General features: G+C 40.3%; 1 protein-coding gene across 1 annotated transcript in view; it reads left to right on the forward strand.

Annotated features, from left to right (window-relative positions):
- The window catches only part of LOC133550778 (SEC14-like protein 2), a 39,210-nt gene that overhangs the window by 7,482 nt on the left and 7,548 nt on the right, over positions 1 to 24,180 (forward strand). The window contains exons 3-9 of the mRNA XM_061896812.1: positions 5,842 to 5,885; positions 10,964 to 11,026; positions 11,099 to 11,287; positions 11,383 to 11,478; positions 13,777 to 13,837; positions 14,464 to 14,547; positions 14,629 to 14,735. Of these exons, the coding sequence (XP_061752796.1) occupies positions 5,842 to 5,885; positions 10,964 to 11,026; positions 11,099 to 11,287; positions 11,383 to 11,478; positions 13,777 to 13,837; positions 14,464 to 14,547; positions 14,629 to 14,735 (644 nt within the window). The remainder of the gene's footprint in view (positions 1 to 5,841; positions 5,886 to 10,963; positions 11,027 to 11,098; positions 11,288 to 11,382; positions 11,479 to 13,776; positions 13,838 to 14,463; positions 14,548 to 14,628; positions 14,736 to 24,180) is intronic.

Here is a 24,180-nt window from a genome sequence, read left to right on the forward strand (position 1 = left end):
TAGATGTTATGTGATTGGACCGGCTCGCAAGGGCAGTGCCTTTAAGGTTTATTGGCGCTTCTGTACTCCTCCCTACGTCCGCGTTTTAAAAAGTCATACTGTGAACGACATTTCCATTGTCGCTCGGGTTCCATGGACCACTCAGGAAGGACATTGCTTTTGAGCAGTTTTGACTCGCTTTATTTTTCAATAAGCTGTTGCTGTGGTCGGGTCGCTCTTCTGCGGCGTCTCCCGTCTCCATCTTCTGCTCGCTCTCCGTCTCTCCCTCTCCAGTCTCTCGTGTCTTGCTTTCCGTTGCTTCCGCTCTTCAGGCACTGCTGCGGACTCTCCAACTCCTTCTGGCTTGTCCTCTCCTCCTTCTCCCCTTTTATACGCTGAGAGGAGATACGTTAATTGTCTCCCGGTGCGCGAGGGTTGCAGGTTTGATTCCCGCTTCCGCCATCCTAGTCACTGCCGTTGTGTCCTTGGGCAAGACACTTTACCCACCTGCTCCCAGTGCCACCCACACTGGTTTAAATGTAACTTAGATATTGGGTTTCACTATGTAAAGCGCTTTGAGTCTCTCGAGAAAAGCGCTATATAAATATAATTTAATTCAAAAATTCGATTCAATTTGTACCCTTTTGTTTGGTTTTGTCTTCGTGTTTTATTAAGTCATGTTTTCCTACTCGATGCCTGCCTCCTTCTCTGCATCTTGGGGTTCGTCACAAACTAACTCTGACAAATCCAATCCACTTTATTTATATAGCACATTTAAACAACAAAAATTTTCCAAAGTGCTGCACAACAATATTAAAAACAACATTCAAATACTATCCTGAGCTCCACCAATGACTGAAAATAAATAAATAAATACATATAAAACCAATGTAAAATAAATATGATAAAAAACGATTTTAAGGGTGAAACCAATTATAACAGTAAAAAGAAATCAAAATTTTAAAACATAGGGCAACAGAGGACCACACAACTCACGTAGTGTTAAAAGCCCGAGAATAAAAATGGGTCTTAAGACGAGACTTAAAACACTCCAATGAGGGAGCAGTTTGAATATGGAGAGGCAGAGGGTTCCAGAGCTTAGACCCAACCACAGAGAAGGCCCTGTCTCCCCTAGTTTTAAGTCTAGTCATAGCACACATAAACACGTTACATAGAACCAACAAGACTTGCAACAGCGGGGAGGGAGCGGGAGCTACAGGGGCCGACTGCTGCTGTATAAGCGCTACTCAGCCGTCCATCGCCCCTAAGGGTAATCAAGCTATGGTGTGGGCGTGGGGGGGCGGTGTAAAATAAATATGATTAAAAACTATTTTAAGGGTGAAACCAATTATAACAGTAAATAGAAATCAAAATTTTAAAACACAGAGGGCAACAGAGGACCACACAACTCACGTAGTGTTAAAAGCCCGAGAATAAAAATGGGTCTTAAGACGAGACTTAAAACACTCCAATGAGGGAGCAGTTTGAATATGGAGGGGCAGAGGGTTCCAGAGTTTAGAGCTACCCACAGAGAAGGCCCTGTCTCCCCTAGTTTTAAGTCTGGTGATAGTGACATAGCATTGATTGATTGATTGATTGATACTTTTATTAGTAGATTGCACAGTACAGTACATATTCCGTACAATTGACCACTAAATGGTAACACCCGAATAAGTTTTTCAACTTGTTTAAGTCGGGGTCCACGTTAATCAATTCATAAACACGTTACATAGAACCAACAAGACTTGCAACAGCGGGGAGGGAGCGGGAGCTACGGGGGCCGACTGCTGCTGTATAAGCGCTACTCAGCCGTCCATCGCCCCTAAGGGTAATCAAGCTATGGTGTGGGCGTGGGGAGGTGGTGCATATGCCCAATCTCCAGGGTGTAGTATTGTCACCTATTCCAAAAAGCTAACGTATGTTCTGCTAGCTTAGCGTATTTTGTTGACCTGCTTTGCTTTTGGCTTCTTTAATGTACAAAATGGATCCAGGTGGGTCCTTAAAATGTTCTGGATAAAAATCGGACCCCACACCCGATTTGCGTGGTTTCCTTACAGGTCTCATGATTGTGCCCGTATTTTAGCGGTATTATCCACGCGGGGCAGGTTTTTTTCAAGTGCAAGCTTAAACGGGAACATTATCACAATTTCAAAAGGGTTAAAAACAATAAAAATCAGTTCCCAGTGACTTGTTGTGTTTTTTGAAGTTTTTTTCAAAATTTTACCGGTCTCGGAATATCTCTAAATAAAGCTTTAAAGTGCCTTATTTTCGGCTCTCTGCGAAGACACTGGCCATTTCCCTGTAACGTCACACAGTGCTGCCAATGTAAACAAACAATGGGAATACCACAGCAAGATATAGCGACATTAGCTCGGATTCAAACTCGGATTTCAGCGACTTAAGCGATTCAACAGATTACGCGTGTATTGAAACAGATGGTTGGAGTAGGAAAGTATTGAAGAATAAACTGAAGCTATTGAGCAAATTCATAGCCATAGCATGGCCGAATAGCTGCGTTAGCATCGCCGGTAAAATGTGCGGACCAAACGATCATGATTTTCGCATCTTTTGACACGGGAGTGACTTAAATCCGTCGATTGGTAAGTGTTTGTTTCGCATTAAATGTGGGTGGAAGGAAACGTAATATAGTTGCAAATGTATCTACAGGTTATCCATACATCTCTGTGCCATGTCTGCTTTAGCACCGCCGGTAAATAGCATGTTAGCATCGATTAGCGTACCATGTTAGCATCGATTCGCTGGCAGTCAACATCAACAAAACTCACCTTTGTGATTTAGTTGACTTTATCGTTGCAAATGCATCTGCAGGTTATCCATACATCTCTGTACCATGTCTGCTTTAGCACCGCCAGTAAATAGCATGTTAGCATCGATTAGCGTAGCGTGTTAGCATCGATTAGCTGGCAGTCCACATCAACAAAACTCACCTTTGTGATTTCGTTGACTTTATCGTTGCAAATGCATCTGCAGGTTATCCATACAACTCTGTGCCATGTCTGCTTTAGCACCGCCGGTAGATAGCATGTTAGCATCGATTAGCGTAGCATGTTAGCATCAATTAGCTGGCAGTCAACATCAACAAAACTCACCTTTGTGATTTCGTTGACTATCGTTGCAAATGCATCTGCAGGTTATCCATACATCTCTGTACCATGTCTGCTTTAGCACCGCCAGTAAATAGCATGTTAGCATCGATTAGCGTAGCGTGTTAGCATCGATTAGCTGGCAGTCCACATCAACAAAACTCACCTTTGTGATTTCGTTGACTATCGTTGCAAATGCATCTGCAGGTTATCCATACAACTCTGTGCCATGTCTGCTTTAGCACCGCCGGTAGATAGCATGTTAGCATCGATTAGCGTAGCATGTTAGCATCAATTAGCTGGCAGTCAACATCAACAAAACTCACCTTTTCGATTTCGTTGACTATCGTTGCAAATGCATCTGCAGGTTATCCATACAACTCTGTGCCATGTCTGCTTTAGCACCGCCGGTAAATAGCATGTTAGCATCGATTAGCGTAGCATGTTAGCATCGATTAGCTGGCAGTCAACATCAACAAAACTCACCTTTGTGATTTCGTTGACTATCGTTGCAAATGCATCTGCAGGTTATCCATACATCTCTGTACCATGTCTGCTTTAGCACCGCCAGTAAATAGCATGTTAGCATCGATTAGCGTAGCGTGTTAGCATCGATTAGCTGGCAGTCCACATCAACAAAACTCACCTTTGTGATTTCGTTGACTTTATCGTTGCAAATGCATCTGCAGGTTATCCATACAACTCTGTGCCATGTCTGCTTTAGCACCGCCGGTAGATAGCATGTTAGCATCGATTAGCGTAGCATGTTAGCATCAATTAGCTGGCAGTCAACATCAACAAAACTCACCTTTGTGATTTCGTTGACTATCGTTGCAAATGCATCTGCAGGTTATCCATATATCTCTGTACCATGTCTGCTTTAGCACCGCCAGTAAATAGCATGTTAGCATCGTTTAGCGTAGCGTGTTAGCATCGATTAGCTGGCAGTCCACATCAACAAAACTCACCTTTGTGATTTCGTTGACTATCGTTGCAAATGCATCTGCAGGTTATCCATACAACTCTGTGCCATGTCTGCTTTAGCACCGCCGGTAAATAGCATGTTAGCATCGATTAGCGTAGCATGTTAGCATCGATTAGCTGGCAGTCAACATCAACAAAACTCACCTTTGTGATTTAGTTGACTTTATCGTTGCAAATGCATCTGCAGGTTATCCATACAACTCTGTGCCATGTCTGCTTTAGCACCGCCGGTAAATAGCATGTTAGCATCGATTAGCTGGCAGTCAACATCAACAAAACTCACCTTTGTGATTTCGTTGACTATATCGTTGCAAATGCATCTGCAGGTTATCCATACATCTCTGTGCCATGTCTGCTTTAGCATCGCCGGTAAAATGTGGAGACACTCTGGCACATTCAATGGGGGTCTGGCGGCAGACACTTTGGCATCTTCGGGCCGGTGGTGCAACTTGAATCCCTCCTTGATAGTGTTGTTACACCCTCCGAAATTCACCCATTTAGAGTTCGGAAATCGGTTAAAAAAAAAAAAAAGGTATTTTTTCTGCACCATCAAGGTATATATTGAGGCTTACATAGGTCTGCTGATGATGTTCCCCTTTAACGGCAAAGGAGAACCTTGTCACGCTCTTACATATGTTTTAAAATGTCCCGTTGCACGAGATACTTCCATGAGGAACTGAGAACGCGTGGCCAGTGTCAACGCACCGCAAAAACTAACCCCAAATGACACGCAAATTCCCAGTCCGTCTTTCTGGAAGCTTCTCGGAAAAGGAGCGTTTAGCGGTTTGAAGCCAGAACGTCTGAGACAGAAGAGCGCTTGTGCTCTCATGTCTCCATCGGACCTATGAACACTAAAAGCCTTTTAGAGCGTGTAAAAGTGATTATCGCTGGGTAGAAATTGTGTAACTTTGTACTTTTAATCAAGTCCTGTTGCACTTTTTGTTGTCCTTACATTACTGGAAAGAAGATCAACGTTACGCACCATAGGGCGCACCGGACTGGTATACCAATACTAGTACAGTATCGCGGTTTAATGAATCCAAAATGGTACTATACTCTGTTTGAAAGAGTTTTTTTTTTCCCCCACACGGAATTTCTACCGGAATTGCCTTTTTTTTTAGTTCTTTGAAACAAATCTGTATGTCTAAGTAACTTGAAACCAATTTATGATACCTGTTTGTATTGACAAATGTGCTGCGAAATTGTTGATTTCTGTTAGCATGCTGGCTTATTTTCAGCGCATGCTAGCTTATTTTCAGCGAGATTTGTCGGTATACACAAAGTCATATTTTGGTACTTGATGCATGCTATTGTTAGCATTTTAAACACAATTTTCAGGTACACACCTCAGCGTAATATATTTTTGGTACTTGACACGTTAGCATTTTAGCATGCTTTTTTTTTTTTTTTTTTTTTTAGCAAATTTTGCAGGTATACACCCTAAGTGATTATACTTTTGGATTTCACTAATGCTATCTGTTAGCATGCTAGCTTCTTCAGCCCTTTTTGCTCATATTTTTGGGCTATTCGACGCTATTCGGCCAGCATGCTAACTGTTAGCATTTTAGCTTCACACAGAATTTTTTTTGTTAGTTTTTTTTTTCTTCCCACATAATTTCTACCGGAATTGCATTTTTTTTTAGTTCTTTGAAACAAATCTGTATAATGTACTGGTTTTGAGGGTGAAATGGACCAAAAATGGCCCCCGCATCCTTTGTTTTGTCTGTTGCCCTCAGTGTTCACAACTGCTGTCCTTTGTGTCCCCTTCTTTCAGCCAGAAACTTCAGCGTGCAGAAGTCCGAGGCCATGCTGCGAAAGGTAACGCCACGTTGTCACTTGCAGTAACGCGTTATTGCGGGCGTGAAGGTGCACGGGTGATGTGGCGGCGAGAAGGTCTTGCCGTCACTGATAAGATACCGATGAAGGAATAAAGTCCACACTTTGTCAGCAGGTTGCAAGTGTCACTTTGAGGCAGTCGGATGAATTCATGCTCATCCTTTTGAAAACGAAAGTGTTTATTTTTTATTTTTTGCGCTCCAAAACGAGCCTCGGCTTGTTAGATTCCTGCGGAAGACATCAGGCAGACTAATGTGATGTCATCTTGCTGCCTTCGTTGTGTGTGTGTGTGTGCGTGTGTGTAGTGATAACACGAGTGATCTGAGAGCTGCTGACTCGGCAGTTGTTCTATCGCCAACCTCCGTATGGCAAAAGTGGTGCTGGGGCGGGTACACCCCGGCCACTTCATTAGGTACAAGACTAGATGAAAAATCCCATTTTTGCAGGACTAATAGTTGCTTAATGTGGTGGGGGGGGGGGGGGTGCACTTGTAGCCTGCAGCTCTGTATGTTGTATGAAATGACATTTATTAGTTATTGATGACTTACATAATAATCTGATCTGCAGCTATCATGTATTACTAAGATGTTGTTTTGTTCAGAAAGTTTAGCCCAGCGGCATCATACTTGTTTTATTGAGAGTACCTAGCTGTGTGTGTGTGTGTGTGTGTGTGTGTGTGTGTGTGTGTGTGTGTGTGTGTGTGTGTGTGTGTGTGTGTGTGTGTGTGTGTGTGTGTGTGTGTGTGTGTGTGTGTGTGTGTGTGTGTGTGTGTGTGTGTGTGAGTGAGTGAGTGAGTGAGTGTGTTTATATATATATATATATATATATATATATATATATATATATATATATATGTCTTGATTGGATTATCCAGAGAATAGTGCTCGATACCGTGGTAGAGCGCAATATGTAGGTGTGGGAAAAAAAATCACAAGACTACTTCATCTCTACAGATCTGTTTCATGAGGGGTTCCCTCAATCATCAGGAGATTTTTTTTTATATATATATATATATAGTGCCCTCCATAATTATTGGCACCCCTGGTTGAGATGTGTTAAAAGCCTTAAAATAAATTCAGTGTTTATTGCAGAAGAATACTGTCACACTGAAAATTGTAGGAAAATGTAGCCTTCAACTCAAATGAATTGTAAGAAAATAAAAAAATCCCTGACTAAAAAATAATTATTTTTCATTAAATCACCTGTTCCACAATTATTGGCACCCTTAACAATTCCCAGGAAATAAATATAATTGAAGCATTTCTGTCATTTCTACAGTAGTTTACAAAGTTTACCAGAGTACGTAGGAACATTTAATTAGTAATTCATCACTTCCTGTTTCCCTGGGGTATAAATATGACGTGACACCGAGGCCATTTCTCTTATCCACTCTTAAACATGGGAAAGACAAAGGAACACAGCATACAAGTGAGGCAGATGTGCGTCGACCTTCACAGGTCAGGCAGAGGCTACAAGAAGATTGCCACTCAACTGCAGCTGCCCATATCCACTGTGAGAGGAATAATTAAGAAGTTCAAAACAACTGGAACAGTGGTAAATAAGCCTGGACGAGGACCCAAGTTTATTTTGCCACCACGCACAGTGAGGAGGATGGTAAGAGAAATCAAAAGATCTCCAAAGCTCACTGTTACAGAATTACAACAAATGGTAGCATCCTGGGGTCACAAAGTCTCCAAATCAACCATCAGGCGCTGTCTACACGCCAACAAGCTGTTTGGGAGGCATGCACGGAGAAAACCTTTCCTCACTCACAATCATAAACGCAAGCGTCTGGAGTTCGCCAAACGGTATTGGGGCTTCAACTGGGACCGTGTGCTTTGGTCAGATGAGACCAAGATTGAGCTTTTTGGCAACAAACACTCTAAGTGGGTCTGGCGTACCACGAAAGATGCGCATGCTGAAAAGCACCTCATACCCACTGTGAAGTATGGGGGTGGGTCAGTGATGCTGTGGGGCTGTTTCACTTCCAAAGGCCCTGGGAACCTTGTTAGGGTGCATGGCATCATGAATGCTTTGAAATACCAGGACATTTTAAATCAAAATCTGTTGCCCTCTGCCCGAAAGCTGAAGCTGGGTCGTCACTGGGTCTTTCAGCAAGACAATGACCCTAAACATATGGCCAAATCTACACAGAAATGGTTCACCAGACACAAAATCAAGCTCCTCCCATGGCCATCTCAGTCCCCTGACCTCAACCCCATTGAGAACCTGTGGGGTGAGCTGAAAAGGAGAGTACAGAGGAGAGGACCCAGGTCTCTGGATGATTTAGAGAGATTCTGCAAAGAGGAATGGCTGAAAATCCCTCTTTCTGTCTTTGCCCATCTTGTGAAACATTATAGGAGAAGATTAGGTGCTGTTTTGTTGGCAAAAGGGGGTTGTACAAAATATTAACACCAGGGGTGCTAATAATTGTGACACACATTATTTGATGTCAAATAATTATTTCTTTATGTGGGATTTTTTCCCCACTGAATAAATGCACTTGTATTGAAGGTTGGATTTTTCTCTTTTTTTCCATTAAGGTCCCATATTATTTAGAAAAAAAATAAAATAATTGGAAGCTAAAAAACACATCTCAACCAGGGGTGCCAATAATTATGGAGGGCACTGTTATATAGCCTCCGCTCGGGATGGTTTCCTGCTGGCTCCGCTGTGAACGGGACTCTCGCTGCTGTGTTGGATCCGCTTTGGACTGGACTCTCGCGACTGTGTTGGATCCATTATGGATTGAACTTTCACAGTATCATGTTAGACCCGCTCGACATCCATTGCTTTCCTCCTCTCCAAGGTTCTCATAGTCATTATTGTCACCGACGTCCCACTGGGTGTGAGTTTTCCTTGCCCTTATGTAGGCCTACCGAGGATGTGATTTAGGGCTATATAAGTAAACATTGATTGATGATTGATTGATATATATATATATATATATATATATATATATATATATATATATATATATATATATATATATATATATATATATATATATATATATATATATATATATATATATATATATATATAAAACCATCCATTTTTCTACCGCTTATTCCCTTTGGGGTCGCGGGGGGCGCTGGTGCCTATCTCAGCTACAATCGAGCGGAAAGCGTGGTACATCCTGGACAAGTCGCCACCTCATCGCAGGGTCAACACAGATAGACAGACAGCATTCACACTCACATTTTTATATATATATATATATATATATATATATATATATATATATATATATATATATGTATGTGTGTATGTATATATACACACACATATATATGTGTATATATTAGGGCTGGGCAACGATTAAAGATTTTAATCACACTTTTTCTCCGATTAATCGCGATTAACTGCATTGTATACGCAAAGGCCAATAATGAATTCAAAAGTAGTGTGTAGTGCACCTTTATTGGAATATTCTCCCACATGAACAAAAGCGCCAAAACATTTGTTGTGCAAACACAATTTAAATCAGTCCTTGTTAAACAGTAGCAGTTAAATAGCATATTTTATGAAAATCAACTCAAAAAAATGTAAATACAAACATTTAAGCTTATTGCCACTGCCAGGGTATTTAAGTTATCCTGTTTGTTATGGAAAATAAATATAATCTACATACAAAACTCTGAGCCACAATCATAACATCTGAACAGGCAATTTCTGAGGTAACAGCAGAAATATTTTTTTTTTTATCAGGGATCTTATGTTTAAAAAACCTATATTATAGGTAGTGGGCTGTTTTAGGGAATTTTTTTATCAAATTATCCGTAGTAGCAATATTAATAATGTTGTGTTTATTCTGCGTAGTGCACTTAAAATAATTATGACCATATCTAGGAATTGATATGATGGGAATTTTCCGATGGTTTGCTTGGTGCTTTGATAAACTGAAGGCATCATATACATGGTACTATATTGTGATGTTATGAGCCAGGGAATAAAATAACTACCCTACCCAGCATGCAACAGGAGTGAGGATCATGCGCGGTAGCCCGGTATAGGTTGTGTCGCCATGACGGCATCTTGTATGTTGTGATATGCACGCTCTGAAAGCAAACGTTAAGAACTCAGCCAACACTCCTGGTCTGCATTATTCATAAATAGACAGACAACACATATACTCCGCTGCTTCACAGGCCGCTGGATGTAGCCGGCAAAGTATTCCCATGCTAGCTAGCCGGTCTAGCAAGCACGCCTCATTCAGTCCAAAACGGCCCGATCTATCCACATTCAGAATTGTCTGGCGGTCATAAGTGATCCCGGAGTGACCACGCTGTAAGCCAGCCATGAAATTTGCAGAATTGTCCGGTATTTTTGCCAAATGTTCCATCTTTAGCAAGAGCCCCTCCACGCCAGGCGACGCAATCTTGTTAAGAAAAGGCGTTAACAAAATAAAAGCATGTAAACAACATACGCAAATGTGCGATAAAATAATTGTCGGCGTTAATAAATTGATGAGTTAACTCATAATTAACGGATTAATTTGCCCACCCCTAATATATATATATATATATATATGTAGGTGTGGGAAAAAATCACAAGACTACTTCATCTCGAGATGAAGTAGTCTTGTGATTTTTTCCCACACCTACATATTGCGCTCTACCACGGTATCGAGCACTATTCTCCGGATAATCCAATCAAGACATATATATATATATATATATATATATACATATATATACAGTTTACATATGTATATATGTTTGAATGTATATATATGTATGTTTGTTTGTATGTTTTTGTATCTGCGATGAGGTGGCGACTTGTTCAGGGTGTACGCCGCCTTCCGCCCGATTGTAGCTGAGATAGGCACCAGCGCCCCCCGCGACCCCTAAGGGAATAAGCAGTAGAAAATGGATGGATGGATGTTTGTGTGTATATATATATATATATATATATATATATATATATTATATATATATATATATATATATATATATATACATATACATATATACATACCCAAACTCAGATAAGAGAACAAAGATGGATATATGGATGGTTTGTCCAGCTCTGTCTTCATGTGTTTATTCTCCTTCCAGCACTTGGAGTTCAGGAAACAAATGAAAGTGGACACCATCATCAGCGACTGGCGCCCCCCTGAGGTGACAAAAAAACCCCATAACCAATTTAAAAGCTGTCCCACTTTATTGGAGCTTTCTCCGTGTCGACGGCAGGTGATCGAGAAGTATCTCTCCGGAGGAATGTGCGGCTACGACCGCGAGGGCAGCCCCATCTGGTACGACGTCATCGGGCCCGTGGACCCCAAAGGCCTCTTCCTGTCCGCCTCCAAGCAGGACTTCATCAGGTCCAAGATCCGAGACTGCGAGATGCTGCACGGGGAGTGCGCGGTCCAGTCGGAGAAGGTCCGCACCGCCGATTGGCGTGGCACGCCGCAATGCATCATGGGAGGCGGCCCGACCTCACACCCCCGACTTGTCTGTGTTGTTGTGCTCTCCAGCTGGGGAAGAACGTGGAGTCCATCACCATGATCTACGACGTGGAGGGCCTGGGCTTGAAGCACTTGTGGAAACCTGCTATTGAAACATATGGAGAGGTACCTAATCAAGTGGCCATTTGGAACCAAGGGGGGAAAAAAACCTCAGCAAACATAAGCACATCAAAACACACGTTACGACGTACAAACCGGAGACTTGCAACCGGACCTCTGGCCAGGGGTCCGCATCTGTGAGTTTTAGGTGTCACATAAAACAGGAGCATGTTTACATAAAAATGCTAACACTTAGCATGTGTGCTAGCAGTAGCATGATCACAGTCAGCGTGTTTCATGTACAAAGTTATATGACTCAAAGGCAGGGGTCAGCAACCTTTTTGAAAGCAAGAGCTACTTCTTGGGTACTGATTAATGCCAAGGGCTACCAGTTTGATACACACTTAAATAAAGTGCCAGAAATAGCCAATTTGCTCAATTTACCTTTAATAAATAAATAAATATATATATATATATATATATATATATATATATATATATTTAAAAAATGGGTATTTTTGTCTGTCATTCCATCGTACATTTTTTTTCCTTTTACGGAAGGTTTTTTGTAGAGAATAAATGATGAAAAAAAGTTTAATTGAACGGTTTAAAAGAGGATAAAACAGGAAAAAAAATGAAAATTTAACTTTGAAACATAGTTTATCTTCAATTTCGACTCTTTAAAATTCAACCGAAAAATATGAAGAAATAAAGTACCAAAATATGACTCGAGGTGTATACCTACAAATCTAGCTGAAAATAAGCTAGCATGCTAACAGAAATCGACAATTTCGCAGCACATTTGTCAATATAAATAGGTATCAAACAATTCGAGTTTCACGGTACTTACACATACAGATTTGTTTCAAAGATCTACGAAATCATTTTTGTAGAATTTTTTGCGTGAATGATGACGAGCCAAAGCCAAACTAAAAATGCTAACAGTTAGCACACTGGTCAAGTAACACAAATATGGGCAAAAATGAGCTAAAGTGCTAACAATAGCACGCTAACTGTTAGCATTAGTGAAATATCAAAATATATGACACTAGATTAGCTCAGAAAGTCTAGCCTGCTAAAATTAGCATGCTAAAATACGAACTGTAACATGTTTCAAAATGTATTACTCGGAGGTATTTTTTCTAAATAAACTTTTAGAAAAAATTTATGGAACATCATTAGTAATTTTTCCTGATTAAAATAGATTTTTGAATTTTGATGACATGTTTTAAATGTGTTAAAATCCAATCTGCACTTTGTTAGAATATATAACAAATTGGACCAAGCTATATTTCTAACAAAGACAAATCATTATTTCTTCTAGATTTTCCAGAACAAAAATTTTGAAAGAAATTCAAAAGACTTTGAAATAAGATTTAAATTTGATTCTACAGATTTTTCTAGATTTGCCAGAATAATTTTTTTGAATTTTAATCATAAGTTTGAAGAAATATTTCACAAATATTCTTCGTCGTAAAAACAGAAGCTAAAATGAAGAATTAAATAAAAAAAATTTTATTATTCTTTAAAATAAAATAAAAAATACATGAACATTGATTTAAATTGTCAGGAAAGAAGAGGAAGGAATTTAAAAGGTAAAAAGGTATATGTGTTTAAAAATCCTAAAATCATTTTTAAGGTTGTATTTTTTCCTCTAAAATTGTGTTTCTGAAAGTTTTAAGAAACAAAGTAAAAAAATAAAATAAATTATTTTAACAAGTGAAGACCAAGTCTTTAAAATATTTCCTTGGATTTTCAAATTCTATTTGAGTTTTGTCTCTCTTAGAATTAAAAATGTTCAGCAAAGCGAGACCAGCTTGCTAATAAATAAATAAAATTAAAAAAATAGAGGCAGCTCACTGGTAAGTGCTATTTGAGCTATTTTTAGAACAGGCCAGCGGGCGACTCATCTGGTCCTTACGGGCGACCTGGTGCCCGCGGGCACCGCGTTGGTGACCCCTGCTCTAAGGTAAACGGTTGCAAAATTTGCCCAAAAAGCTAGCACTTTAATGTTAGCATGCATACAGTTGGCAAACTATAGATACGGATTGTTTTGGTCGGGGCGAGAACATTCAATAGATCGTCCACCTTGTCCACTGGTTCTTTAAAATCCTTTTCGCCTCGCACAGCGGAAAGCTTCTCCGAGATGTTGTCAGTTTCATGGTTTAATTTCCGCAGACTTGAAATGAGTTAAAGTTAAAGTAGCAATGATTGTCACACACACACACACACACACTAGGTGTGGCGAAATTATTTTCTGCATTTGACCCATCACCCTTGATCACCCCCTGGGGAGGTGAGGGGAGCAGTGAGGAACAAGGCGCTTCTCAAAGTGGCTCTTTTGAGTTGTCCTTGTGTCTTCAGATCCTGCAGATGTTTGAGGACAACTACCCAGAAGGCCTCAAGAAGTTGTTTGTCATCAAAGGTAAATATAGTTTTTTTTTAAAGCATATTCTACATATTTTTTCACCTAAACTGCAACATGTAAAAAAAGTGGCAAAAAAGACTGAGAAAGTTGAGGAATGTGACATCAGTGTGTAAAGGATATCACCGCGTGGGCTCAGGAACACCCCAGAAAACCGCTGTCAGTAACTACAGTTTGGTCGCTAAATCTGGAAGTGCAAGTTAAAACTCTGCTACGCAAAGCCACAGCCGTTTGTCAACAACACCCAACGTCCACAGTTTCCAAAAACAATATGAAATGTGGACTCGTCAGACCACAGAACACTTTTCCACTTTGCGTCAGTCCATCTTGGATGAGCTCGGGGCCCCAGCGGAGCCGGCGGCGTTTCTGGGTGTTGTTGATAAATAGTCGAGTTTTAACTTGCACTTACGTAGATATGTAGGCACCAACTGTTAGCATTAGCTTTTTTACTACAGTCGGTCGCTACATAGCTCGTTCACCTGTGGGATGTTCTAAATAAGCGTTTGACGAGCATTCCTCAACTTTCTCAGTCTATTTTGCCACTTGTGCCAGCTTTTATGTAAACAAGTCACATGGCATCAAATTATGTCAGGATTAGCGTTTAAACCTTCCTGTTGGTCCTCCAGCACCCAAACTCTTCCCAGTTGCCTTCAACCTGGTCAAACACTTCCTGAGTGAGAACACGCGACACAAGATCTACATCCTGGGTGGTGGGTCACCTGGTTCAACTCCGTCGTGATCCGGTTCCGATGTAGACCCGACCCCTGAAGTGTTTGGTTCCGGTTCCACAGGTGACTGGCAGGAGGTGCTGCTGAGGCACATCCACGAGGACCAGCTGCCCGCCATTTACGGCGGCAAAATGACGGATCCCGACGGAGACCCGCGCTGTCGGACCAGGGTGAGTTGCTGGACTCGTAGGCTGGCTTTGTTTAGTTCAGGGGTGGACAAAGTGCGGACCGGGGGCCATTTGGGGTGCCGGGCTAATTTTTCATAACAATTCCAGTCCATCTTGGATGAGCTCGGGGCCCCAGCGGAGCCGGCTGCGTTTCTGGGTGTTGTTGATAAATAGTCAAGTTTTAACTTGCACTTACGTACATACGTGACATGCTTTTTTGCTAATTTTGCAGATATACACCCCGGCGTAGAATATTTTATTTGACGAATGATACCTGTTAGCATTTTAAATTTAGAATGCTAGCTTTTTAAGCTAATTTTGCATGTATTTAAACGTGTATAAATAGTTTGTTACTTGATAAATGATACCTTTTAGCATGTTAAAGTTAGCGTTAGCTTGTTTGCTAATTTTGTATGTATACACCACCAAGAATATTTTATTTTACAAATAATACCTGTTAGCATTAGCTTTTTTGCTAATTTTGCAGATATACACCTCGGCGTAGAATATTTTATTTGACGAATGATACCTGTTAGCATTTTAAATTTAGAATGCAAGCTTTTTAAGCTAATTTTGCGTGTATTTAAACGTGTATAAATAGTTTGTTACTTGATAAATGATACCTTTTAGCATGTTAAAGTTAGCGTTAGCTTGTTTGCTAATTTTGTATGTATACACCACGAAGAATATTTTATTTTACAAATAATACCTGTTAGCATTAGCTTTTTTGCTAATTTTGCAGATATACACCTCGGCGTAGAATATTTTATTTGACGAATGATACCTGTTAGCATTTTAAATTTAGAATGCTAGCTTTTTAAGCTAATTTTGCGTGTATTTAAACATGTATAAATAGTTTACTTGATAAATGATACCTTTTAGCATGTTAAAGTTAGCGTTAGCTTGTTTGCTAATTTTGTATGTATACACCACCAAGAATATTTTATTTTACAAATAATACCTGTTAGCATTAGCTTTTTTGCTAATTTTGCAGATATACACCTCGGCGTAGAATATTTTATTTGACGAATGATACCTGTTAGCATTTTAAATTTAGAATGCTAGCTTTTTAAGCTAATTTTGCGTGTATTTAAACGTGTATAAATAGTTTGTTACTTGATAAATGATACCTTTTAGCATGTTAAAGTTAGCGTTAGCTTGTTTGCTAATTTTGTATGTATACACCACCAAGAATATTTTATTTTACAAATAATATCTGTTAGCATTAGCTTTTTTCCTAATTTTGCAGATATACACCTCGGAGTAGAATATTTTATTTGACGAATGATACCTGTTAGCATTTCAAATTTTGTATGCTAGTTTTTAAGCTAATTTTGCTTGGATATATACATGTATAAATATTTTGTTACTTGACGAATGATACCTGTTAGCGTTAGCTTGTTTGCTAATTTTGCATGTATACGCCACCAAGAATATTTTATTTGACAAATAATACCTGTTAGTATGCTAGCTTTTTTGCTAGTTTTGCCTCTATACACCTCGGCGTAGAATATTTAATTTGCAAAATGATACCTGTTAGCATGTCAACGTTACTTTGCTAGCTTTTTAAGCTAATTTTGCATGCATTTATACATATATAAATATTTTGTTACTTGACAAATAAAACCTGTTAGTATGCTAACTTTTTAAGCTAATTTTGCACAAAAGTATACATCTATAAATATTTTGTTACTTGGCGTATGATACCTTTTAGCATTTTAACGTTAGTTTGCTAGGTTTTTAAGCTAATTTTGCTTGTTTATATATATGTATATTTTGTTACTTGTTGAATGATACTTGTTAGCTTTTTAAGCTAATTTTGCTTGTATATATACATGTATAAACATTTTGTTACTTGAAGAATGATACCTGTTAGCATGTTAACATTAATATGCTAGCTTTTTAAGCTAATTTTGCATGTATATATACTTATATAAACATGTTAGGACTTGACGAACGATATCTGTTAGCATGTTAAAGTTAATGTGCTAGCTTTTTTGCTAATTTTCTATGCATACACCTCGGCGTAGGATATTTTATTTGACGCATGATACCTGTTAGCATGTTAGTGTGCTAGCTTTTTAAGCTAATTTTGCTTGTATATATACATATATAAATATTGTGTTACTTGGCGAATGATACCTGTTAGCATGTTAATATTAGTTTGCTAGCTTTTTAAGCTAATTTTGCATGTATATATACTTCTATAAACATTTTGGGACTTGATGAATGATACCTGTTAGCATGTTAACGCTAGTATGCTAGCTTTTTAAGCTAATTTTGCATGTTTGTATACATATATAAATATTGTGTTACTTGAAGAATGGTACCTGTTAGCATGTTAACGTTAGTTTACTAGCTTTTTCAGCTAATTCTGCTTGTATATACACATGTATAAATATTGCTAGTTTATTTTAGCTCATATTTTTGGTTACTTTGTTCTGTCTGGCTCGTTGGGTAGCATTTTAACAGGCTAACATTAGCATGCTAGATTTTCCAAATCTAATTTAGCTGGTTTACTCCGCAGTGTCACATATTTTGGTATTTTACTAGCGTTAACGGTAAGCATGCTATTGTTAGCACGTTAGCATAGCACTGTTAGCATGCCAGCTTATTTTAGCTCATATTTTTGGTTACGTCGTCTTATCCGGCTCGTTGGGTAGCATTTTAGCAGGCTAACATTAGCATGTTAGATTTTTCAAATCTAATTTAGCAATTAAACACCGGAGTGTATAGATACTCACTAATGCCAACTGCAAGCATGTTATTGTTAGCATGCTAGTGTTTTTTTTAGCTAATTTTGCTCCTGTTTTTGTTATTTACTTGGTATTTGAATGACATATTTTATAGAGTACTGGTTTTCAAGGTAAAAACTAGAAAAATGGCCCCCGCATCCTTTGATTTGTCAGTGAAAAATGTTTGGGCACCCCTGATTTAGTGTGTAGGTCACATGCTCGTAGTTTGCCTCGTAGTTCCGCTTCATTGCTTGCCTTGTCCGTAAATATTTGAGTGTGCTGCAAAACGGACGTTTCCGGCGCACGAGCAGAAAGGGATCTTTGCTGGGTTTGCACACAGCTGAGAGGAAATTGCAGAAGGGTAAAAACCACAAAAGGAGAACTCTGCAGGATGGAAAAGGGGTAGAGTGGATATTTCTAACAGTTTGGCCTATTTTGGTGAGGCAACGGGTTCCAGCAGGTGTCCAGGGTGATTGGGAGGCCTTTTGGGGGCCCTATTTCCAGACAGTTTGGCGTATTTTTATGGGGAAGAGGGTTCCAGCAGGTGTTCCTGGGGAATTGGGAGGCCTTTCGGGGCCCTATTTTGCGATAGTTTGGCGTATTATGGTGAGGAAGAGTGTTCCCAGGGAATGGGAGTCCTTTTGGGGCCCTATTTTCAGACAGTTTGGTGAATTTAGGTGAGGTAGAGGGTTGCAGCAGGTGTTCCTGGTGAATTGGGAGGCCTTTCAGGGGCCCTATTTCCAGACAGTTTGGTGTATTTTGGTGGGTCAGAGGGTTCCAGCAGGTGTCCCCGGGGAATGGGAGGCCGTTTGGGGCCCTATTTTCAGACAGTTTGGCGAATTTTTGTGGGGCAGAGTTCCAGCAGGTGTTCTCAGGAAATGGGAGGCCTTTTGGGTCCCTATTTTCAGAAATTTTGGTGGGGCAGAGGGTTCCAGAAGGTGTTCCTGTGCTATGGAAGGCCTTTCGGGGCCCTATTTTCAGACAGTTTGGCATAATTAGGTGAGACGGAGGGTTGCAGCAGGTGTTCCCGGGGAATGGGTGGCCTTTCAGGGGCCCTATTATCAGACAGTTTTGGTGTACTATGGTGGGGCCGAAGGTTCCAGCAGGTCTTCCCAGGGAATGGGAGGCCTTTCGGGGCCCTACTTTCAGACAGTTTGGTGTATTTTGGTGGGGCAGAGGGTGCCAGCAGGTGTTCCCGTGGAACGGGAGGCCCATCAGGAGCCCTATTTTTACACAGTTTGGCGTGTTTTGGTAAGGCAGAGGGTTCCAGCAAGTGTTCCAGAGCAATGGGAGGCCTTTCGGGGCCCTATTTTCAAAAAGTTTGGTGTATTACGGTGGGGCAGAGGGTTCCCAGGGAATGGGAGGCCTTTTGGGGCCCTATCTTCAGACAGTTTTGCGTATTTTGGTGGGGCAGAGGGTTCCAGTAGGTGTTCCCGTGCAATGGGGGGCCTTTTGTGGCCCTATTTTCAGACATTTTGGTGGGTCAGAGGGTTCCAGCAGGTGTCCCCGGGGAATGGGAGGCCTTTTGGGGCCCTATTTTCAGACAGTTTGGCGTATTTTGGTGGGGAAGAGGGTTCCATTAGGTGTTCCTGGGGAATTGAGAGGCCTTTCGGGGGCCCTATTTTGCGATAGTTTGGCGTATTATGGTGAGGAAGAGTGTTCCCAGGGAATGGGAGACCTTTTGGGGCCCTATTTTCAGACAGTTTGGTGAATTTAGGTGAGGTAGAGGGTTGCAGCAGGTATTCCCGGGGAATTGGGAGGCCTTTCAGGGGCCCTATTTCCAGACAGTTTGGTGTATTTTGGTGGGTCAGAGGGTTCCAGCAGGTGTCCCCGGGGAATGGGAGGCCGTTTGGGGCCCTATTTTCAGACAGTTTGGCGAATTTTTGTGGGGCAGAGTTCCAGCAGGTGTTCTCAGGAAATGGGAGGCCTTTTGGGTCCCTATTTTCAGAAATTTTGGTGGGGCAGAGGGTTCCAGAAGGTGTCCCCGGGAATGGGAGTTCTTTTGTGGCCCTATTTTCAGACAGTTTGGCGTATTTTTATGGGGAAGAGGGTTCCAGCAGGTGTTCCTGTGCTATGGAAGGCCTTTCGGGGCCCTATTTTCAGACAGTTTGGCATAATTAGGTGAGACGGAGGGTTGCAGCAGGTGTTCCCGGGGAATGGGTGGCCTTTCAGGGGCCCTATTATCAGACAGTTTTGGTGTATTATGGTGGGGCAGAAGGTTCCAGCAGGTGTTCCCAGGGAATGGGAGGCCTTTCGGGGCCCTATTTTCAGACAGTTTGGTGTATTTTGGTGGGGCAGAGTGTCCCAGCAGGTGTTCCCGTGGAACGGGAGGCCCATCAGGGGCCCTATTTTTACACAGTTTGGCGTGTTTTGGTAAGGCAGAGGGTTCCAGCAGGTGTCCCAGAGCAATGGGAGGCCTTTCGGGGCCCTATTTTTACACAGTTTCGCATATTATGGTGGGGCAGAGTGTTCCCAGGGAATGGGAGGCCTTTTGGGGCCCTATTTTCAGACAGTTTTGCGTATTTTGGTGGGGTAGAGGGTTCCAGTAGGTGTTCCCGGGCAATGGGGGGCCTTTTGTGGCCCTATTTTCTGACATTTTGGTGGGGCAGAGGGTTCCAGCAAGTGTTCCCGCGGAATGGGATGCCTTTCGGGGGCCCTATTTTCAGACAGTTTTGCCTATTTTGGTGGGGCAGAGGGTTCCAGTAGGTGTTCCCGGGCAATGGGGGGCCTTTTGTGGCCCTATTTTCTGACATTTGGGTGGGGCAGAGGGTTCCAGCAAGTGTTCCCGCGGAATGGGATGCCTTTCAGGGGCCCTATTTTCTGACAGTTTGGCGTATTATGGTGGTGTAGAGTGTCCCCAGGGAATGGGGGGCCCCTTGGGGGCCCTATTTTCAGACATTTTGGTGGGGTAGCGGGTTCCAGCAGGTGTTCCCGGGGAATGGGAAGGCCTTTTGGGGGGCCCTATTTTCTGACAGTTTGGTGGGGCAGAGGGTTCCAGCAGGTGTTCCTGGGGAATGGTAGGCCTTTTGGGGGCCTTATTTTCAGACAGTTTGGTGTATTTTGGTAGTACCTGACCTGACCACTGCTCGCTACGCTAGCTCGCACGCTTTGCACTAGTAGATGTCTGTGACCCGACTGACGCTGGTCTGTCTCTGTAGATAAAAATAGGGCCCAGGACCAGTGAGGAACCGGAGCCCAGAAAGTCCCCCAGCGGTCCAGTTGGAAGGCTTTCTTTTTTTTAACTTTCTCTTATTTTGAAATATTACTTTGGACACTTTGCCAGCTTGCATGAGCTGTTATTAAAGTACCGTGTGGTTGCAAAGCAGGTTTGAACAATAAATCCTCTTTTGATGGACTGAAAGCCACTAATCCCTTTTGTGACGTCACCGGCTCAAACACTTGGCGGGGAAACAAGCACTCAGGGGAAGCTATTGGTGACGTTGCAATGCAAACAAGGCAAGCGTGCTTGATAGGACTACCTCAAAAGTACACGTGAGCTCCAGTTGTCAACATGCTAATTAACATTGGATATGCCATATACATGCTACTGATTAGCATTAGCAATTTTACATGGCGATTTCAACTCTTTTGCTAATCAAAACTACAATTAAGATGCACGTTTCAAACAGCCGGTTTAATTTAGCAGGTATAAACCTCAAAGTCAAATATTTATTACTACACCGGTACTTGTTAGCATGCTAACATTCGTATGCTAGTTTTTGTTTTAACTAATTGTGTAGGTGTACAGTACATCTCAGTCATATTTAAGTACTTTACGCATGCTAATGTTAGCATCCAAACATTTTTCAGCTACAGTACACACCCAGATTTATATATTTATTAGCATGCTAGATTATTTTAGCAAATTTTGCAGGTATACACCACAGCATTAAATATTTATTACTACACCGATACTTGTTAGCATGCTAATGTTCTTATGCTAGTTTTTTTTTTAGCTAATTGTGCAGTTGTACAGTACATCTCCGTCAAATTTAAGTACTTTACGCATGCTAATGTTAGCCTCCAAACATTTTTCAGCTACAGTACACACCCAGAGTAATATATCTTTTTAGCATGCTAGATTATTTTTGCTATTTTAGATGGTAAACACCGCAGAGTCAAATATTTATTACCACACCGATACCAGTTAGCATGCTAACATTCGTATGCTAGCTTTTTTGTCAGCTAATTGTGTAGGTGTACAGTACATCTCAGTCATATTTAAGTACTTTATGCATGCTAATGTTAGCCTACAAAAGAATTTCAGCTACAGTACACAACCAGAGTAATATATTTTTTAGCATGCTGGATTATTTTTGCTACATTAGCAGGTTTACACCTCAGTGTGAAATATTGTGTTACTTGTAAGCATTTTAACGATAGTATGCTAACTTTTTTTCAGCTAGGTGTGTAGGTGTACAGTACGTACTTGATGCATGCTAACGTTAGCCTCCAAACATTTTTCAGCTACAGTACATAACCAGAGTAATATATTTTTTAGCATGCTAGATTATTTTTGCTACATTAGCAGGTTTACATCTCAGTGTCGAATATTTTGTTACTTCTGATCATACTAACGATAGTATGCTAACTTTTTTCGGCTAATTGTGTAGGTGTACAGTACGTACATTATGCATGCTAACGTTAGCCTACAAAAAAATTTCAGCTACAGTACACAACCAGAGTAATATATTTATCAGCATGCTAGATTATTTTTGCCACATTAGCAGGTTTACACCTCAGTATCAATTATTTTGTTACTTGTTAGCATGCTAACGATAGTATGCTAACTTTTTTTCGGCTAATTGTGTAAGTGTACAGTATGTACTTTATGCATGCTAACGTTAGCCTACAAAAAAAATTTCAGATACAGTACACACCCAGAGTAATATATTTATTAGCGTGGTAGATTATTTTTACTACTTTAGCAGGTTTACCCCTTGAGTGTCAAATAATTTGTTACTTGTTAGCAATACTAACGATAGTATGCTAACTTTTTTTTGGCTAATTGTGTAAGTGTACAGTATGTACTTAATGCATGCTAACGTTAGCCTACAAAATTTTTTCAGCTACGGTACACAACCAGAGTAATATATTTTTTAGCATGCGAGATTATTTTTGCTACTTTAGCAGGTATACACCTCAGCGTCAAATATCGTGTTACATGTTAGCATGCTAACGATAGTATGCTAACTTTGTTTCGGCTAATTGTGAAAGTTTACAGTATGTACTTTATGCATGCTAACGTTAGCCTACAAAAAAAATGTCAACTACAGTACACACCCAGAGTAATATATTTATTAGCATGGTAGATTATTTTTACTACTTTAGCAGGTTTACACCTCAGCGTCAAATGTCGTGTTACATGTTAGCATGCTAATGATAGTATGCTAACTTTTTTTCGGCTAATTGTGTAAGTGTACAGTATGTACTTTATGCATGCTAACGTTAGCTTACAAACAATTTTCAGCTACAGTACACAACCAGAGTAAAATATTTTTTAGCATGGTAGATTATTTTTGCTACATTAGCAGGTTTACACCTCAGTGTCAAATATTGTGTTACTTGTTAGCATGCTAACGATAGTATGCTAACTTTTTTCGGCTAATTGTGTAAGTGTACAGTATGTACTTTATGCATGCTAACGTTAGCCTACAAAAAAAATGTCAGATACAGTACACACCCAGAGTAATATATTTATTAGCATGGTAGATTATTTTTACTACTTTAGCAGGTTTACACCTCAGCGTCAAATACCGTGTTACATGTTAGCATGCTAACGATAGTATGCTAACTTTTTTCGGCTAATTGTGCAGGTGTACAGTAAGTACTTCATGCATGCTAAAGTTAGCCTACAAAAAAATTTTCAGCTACAGTACACAACCAGAGTAATATATTTATCAGCATGCTAGATTATTTTTGCCACATTAGCAGGTTTACACCTCAGTATCATTTATTTTGTTACTTGTTAGCATGCTAACGATAGTATGCTAACTTTTTTTCAGCTAATTGTGTAGGTGTACAGTACGTACTTTATGCATGCTAACGTTAGCCTCCAAAAAATCTTCAGCTACAGTACACACCCAGAGTAATATATTTATTAGCATGCTAGATTATTTTTGCCACTTTAGCCAGTTTACACCTCAGCGTCAAATATCGTGTTACATGTTAGCATGCTAACGATAGTATGCTAACTTTTTTTCGGCTAATTGTGCAGGTGTACAGTAACTACTTTATCCATGCTAACGTTTGCCTACAAAAAAAATGTCAGCTACAGTACACAACCAGAGTAATATATTTATCAGCATGCTAAATTATTTTTGCCACATTAGCAGGTTTACACCTCAGTATCAATTATTTTGTTACTTGTTAGCATGCTAACGATTGTATGCTAACTTTTTTCGGCTAATTGTGTAAGTGTACAGTATGTACTTTATGCATGCTAACGTTAGCCTACAAAAAAAATTTCAGATACAGTACACACCCAGAGTAATATATTTATTAGCGTGGTAGATTATTTTTACTACTTTAGCAGGTTTACCCCTTGAGTGTCAAATAATTTGTTACTTGTTAGCAATACTAACGATAGTATGCTAACTTTTTTTTGGCTAATTGTGTAAGTGTACAGTATGTACTTAATGCATGCTAACGTTAGCCTACAGAATTTTTTCAGCTACGGTACACAACCAGAGTAATATATTTTTTAGCATGCG

Source organism: Nerophis ophidion, linkage group LG04 (assembly GCF_033978795.1).
Source record: "Nerophis ophidion isolate RoL-2023_Sa linkage group LG04, RoL_Noph_v1.0, whole genome shotgun sequence".
In the NCBI taxonomy this organism is placed as follows: domain Eukaryota; kingdom Metazoa; phylum Chordata; class Actinopteri; order Syngnathiformes; family Syngnathidae; genus Nerophis; species Nerophis ophidion.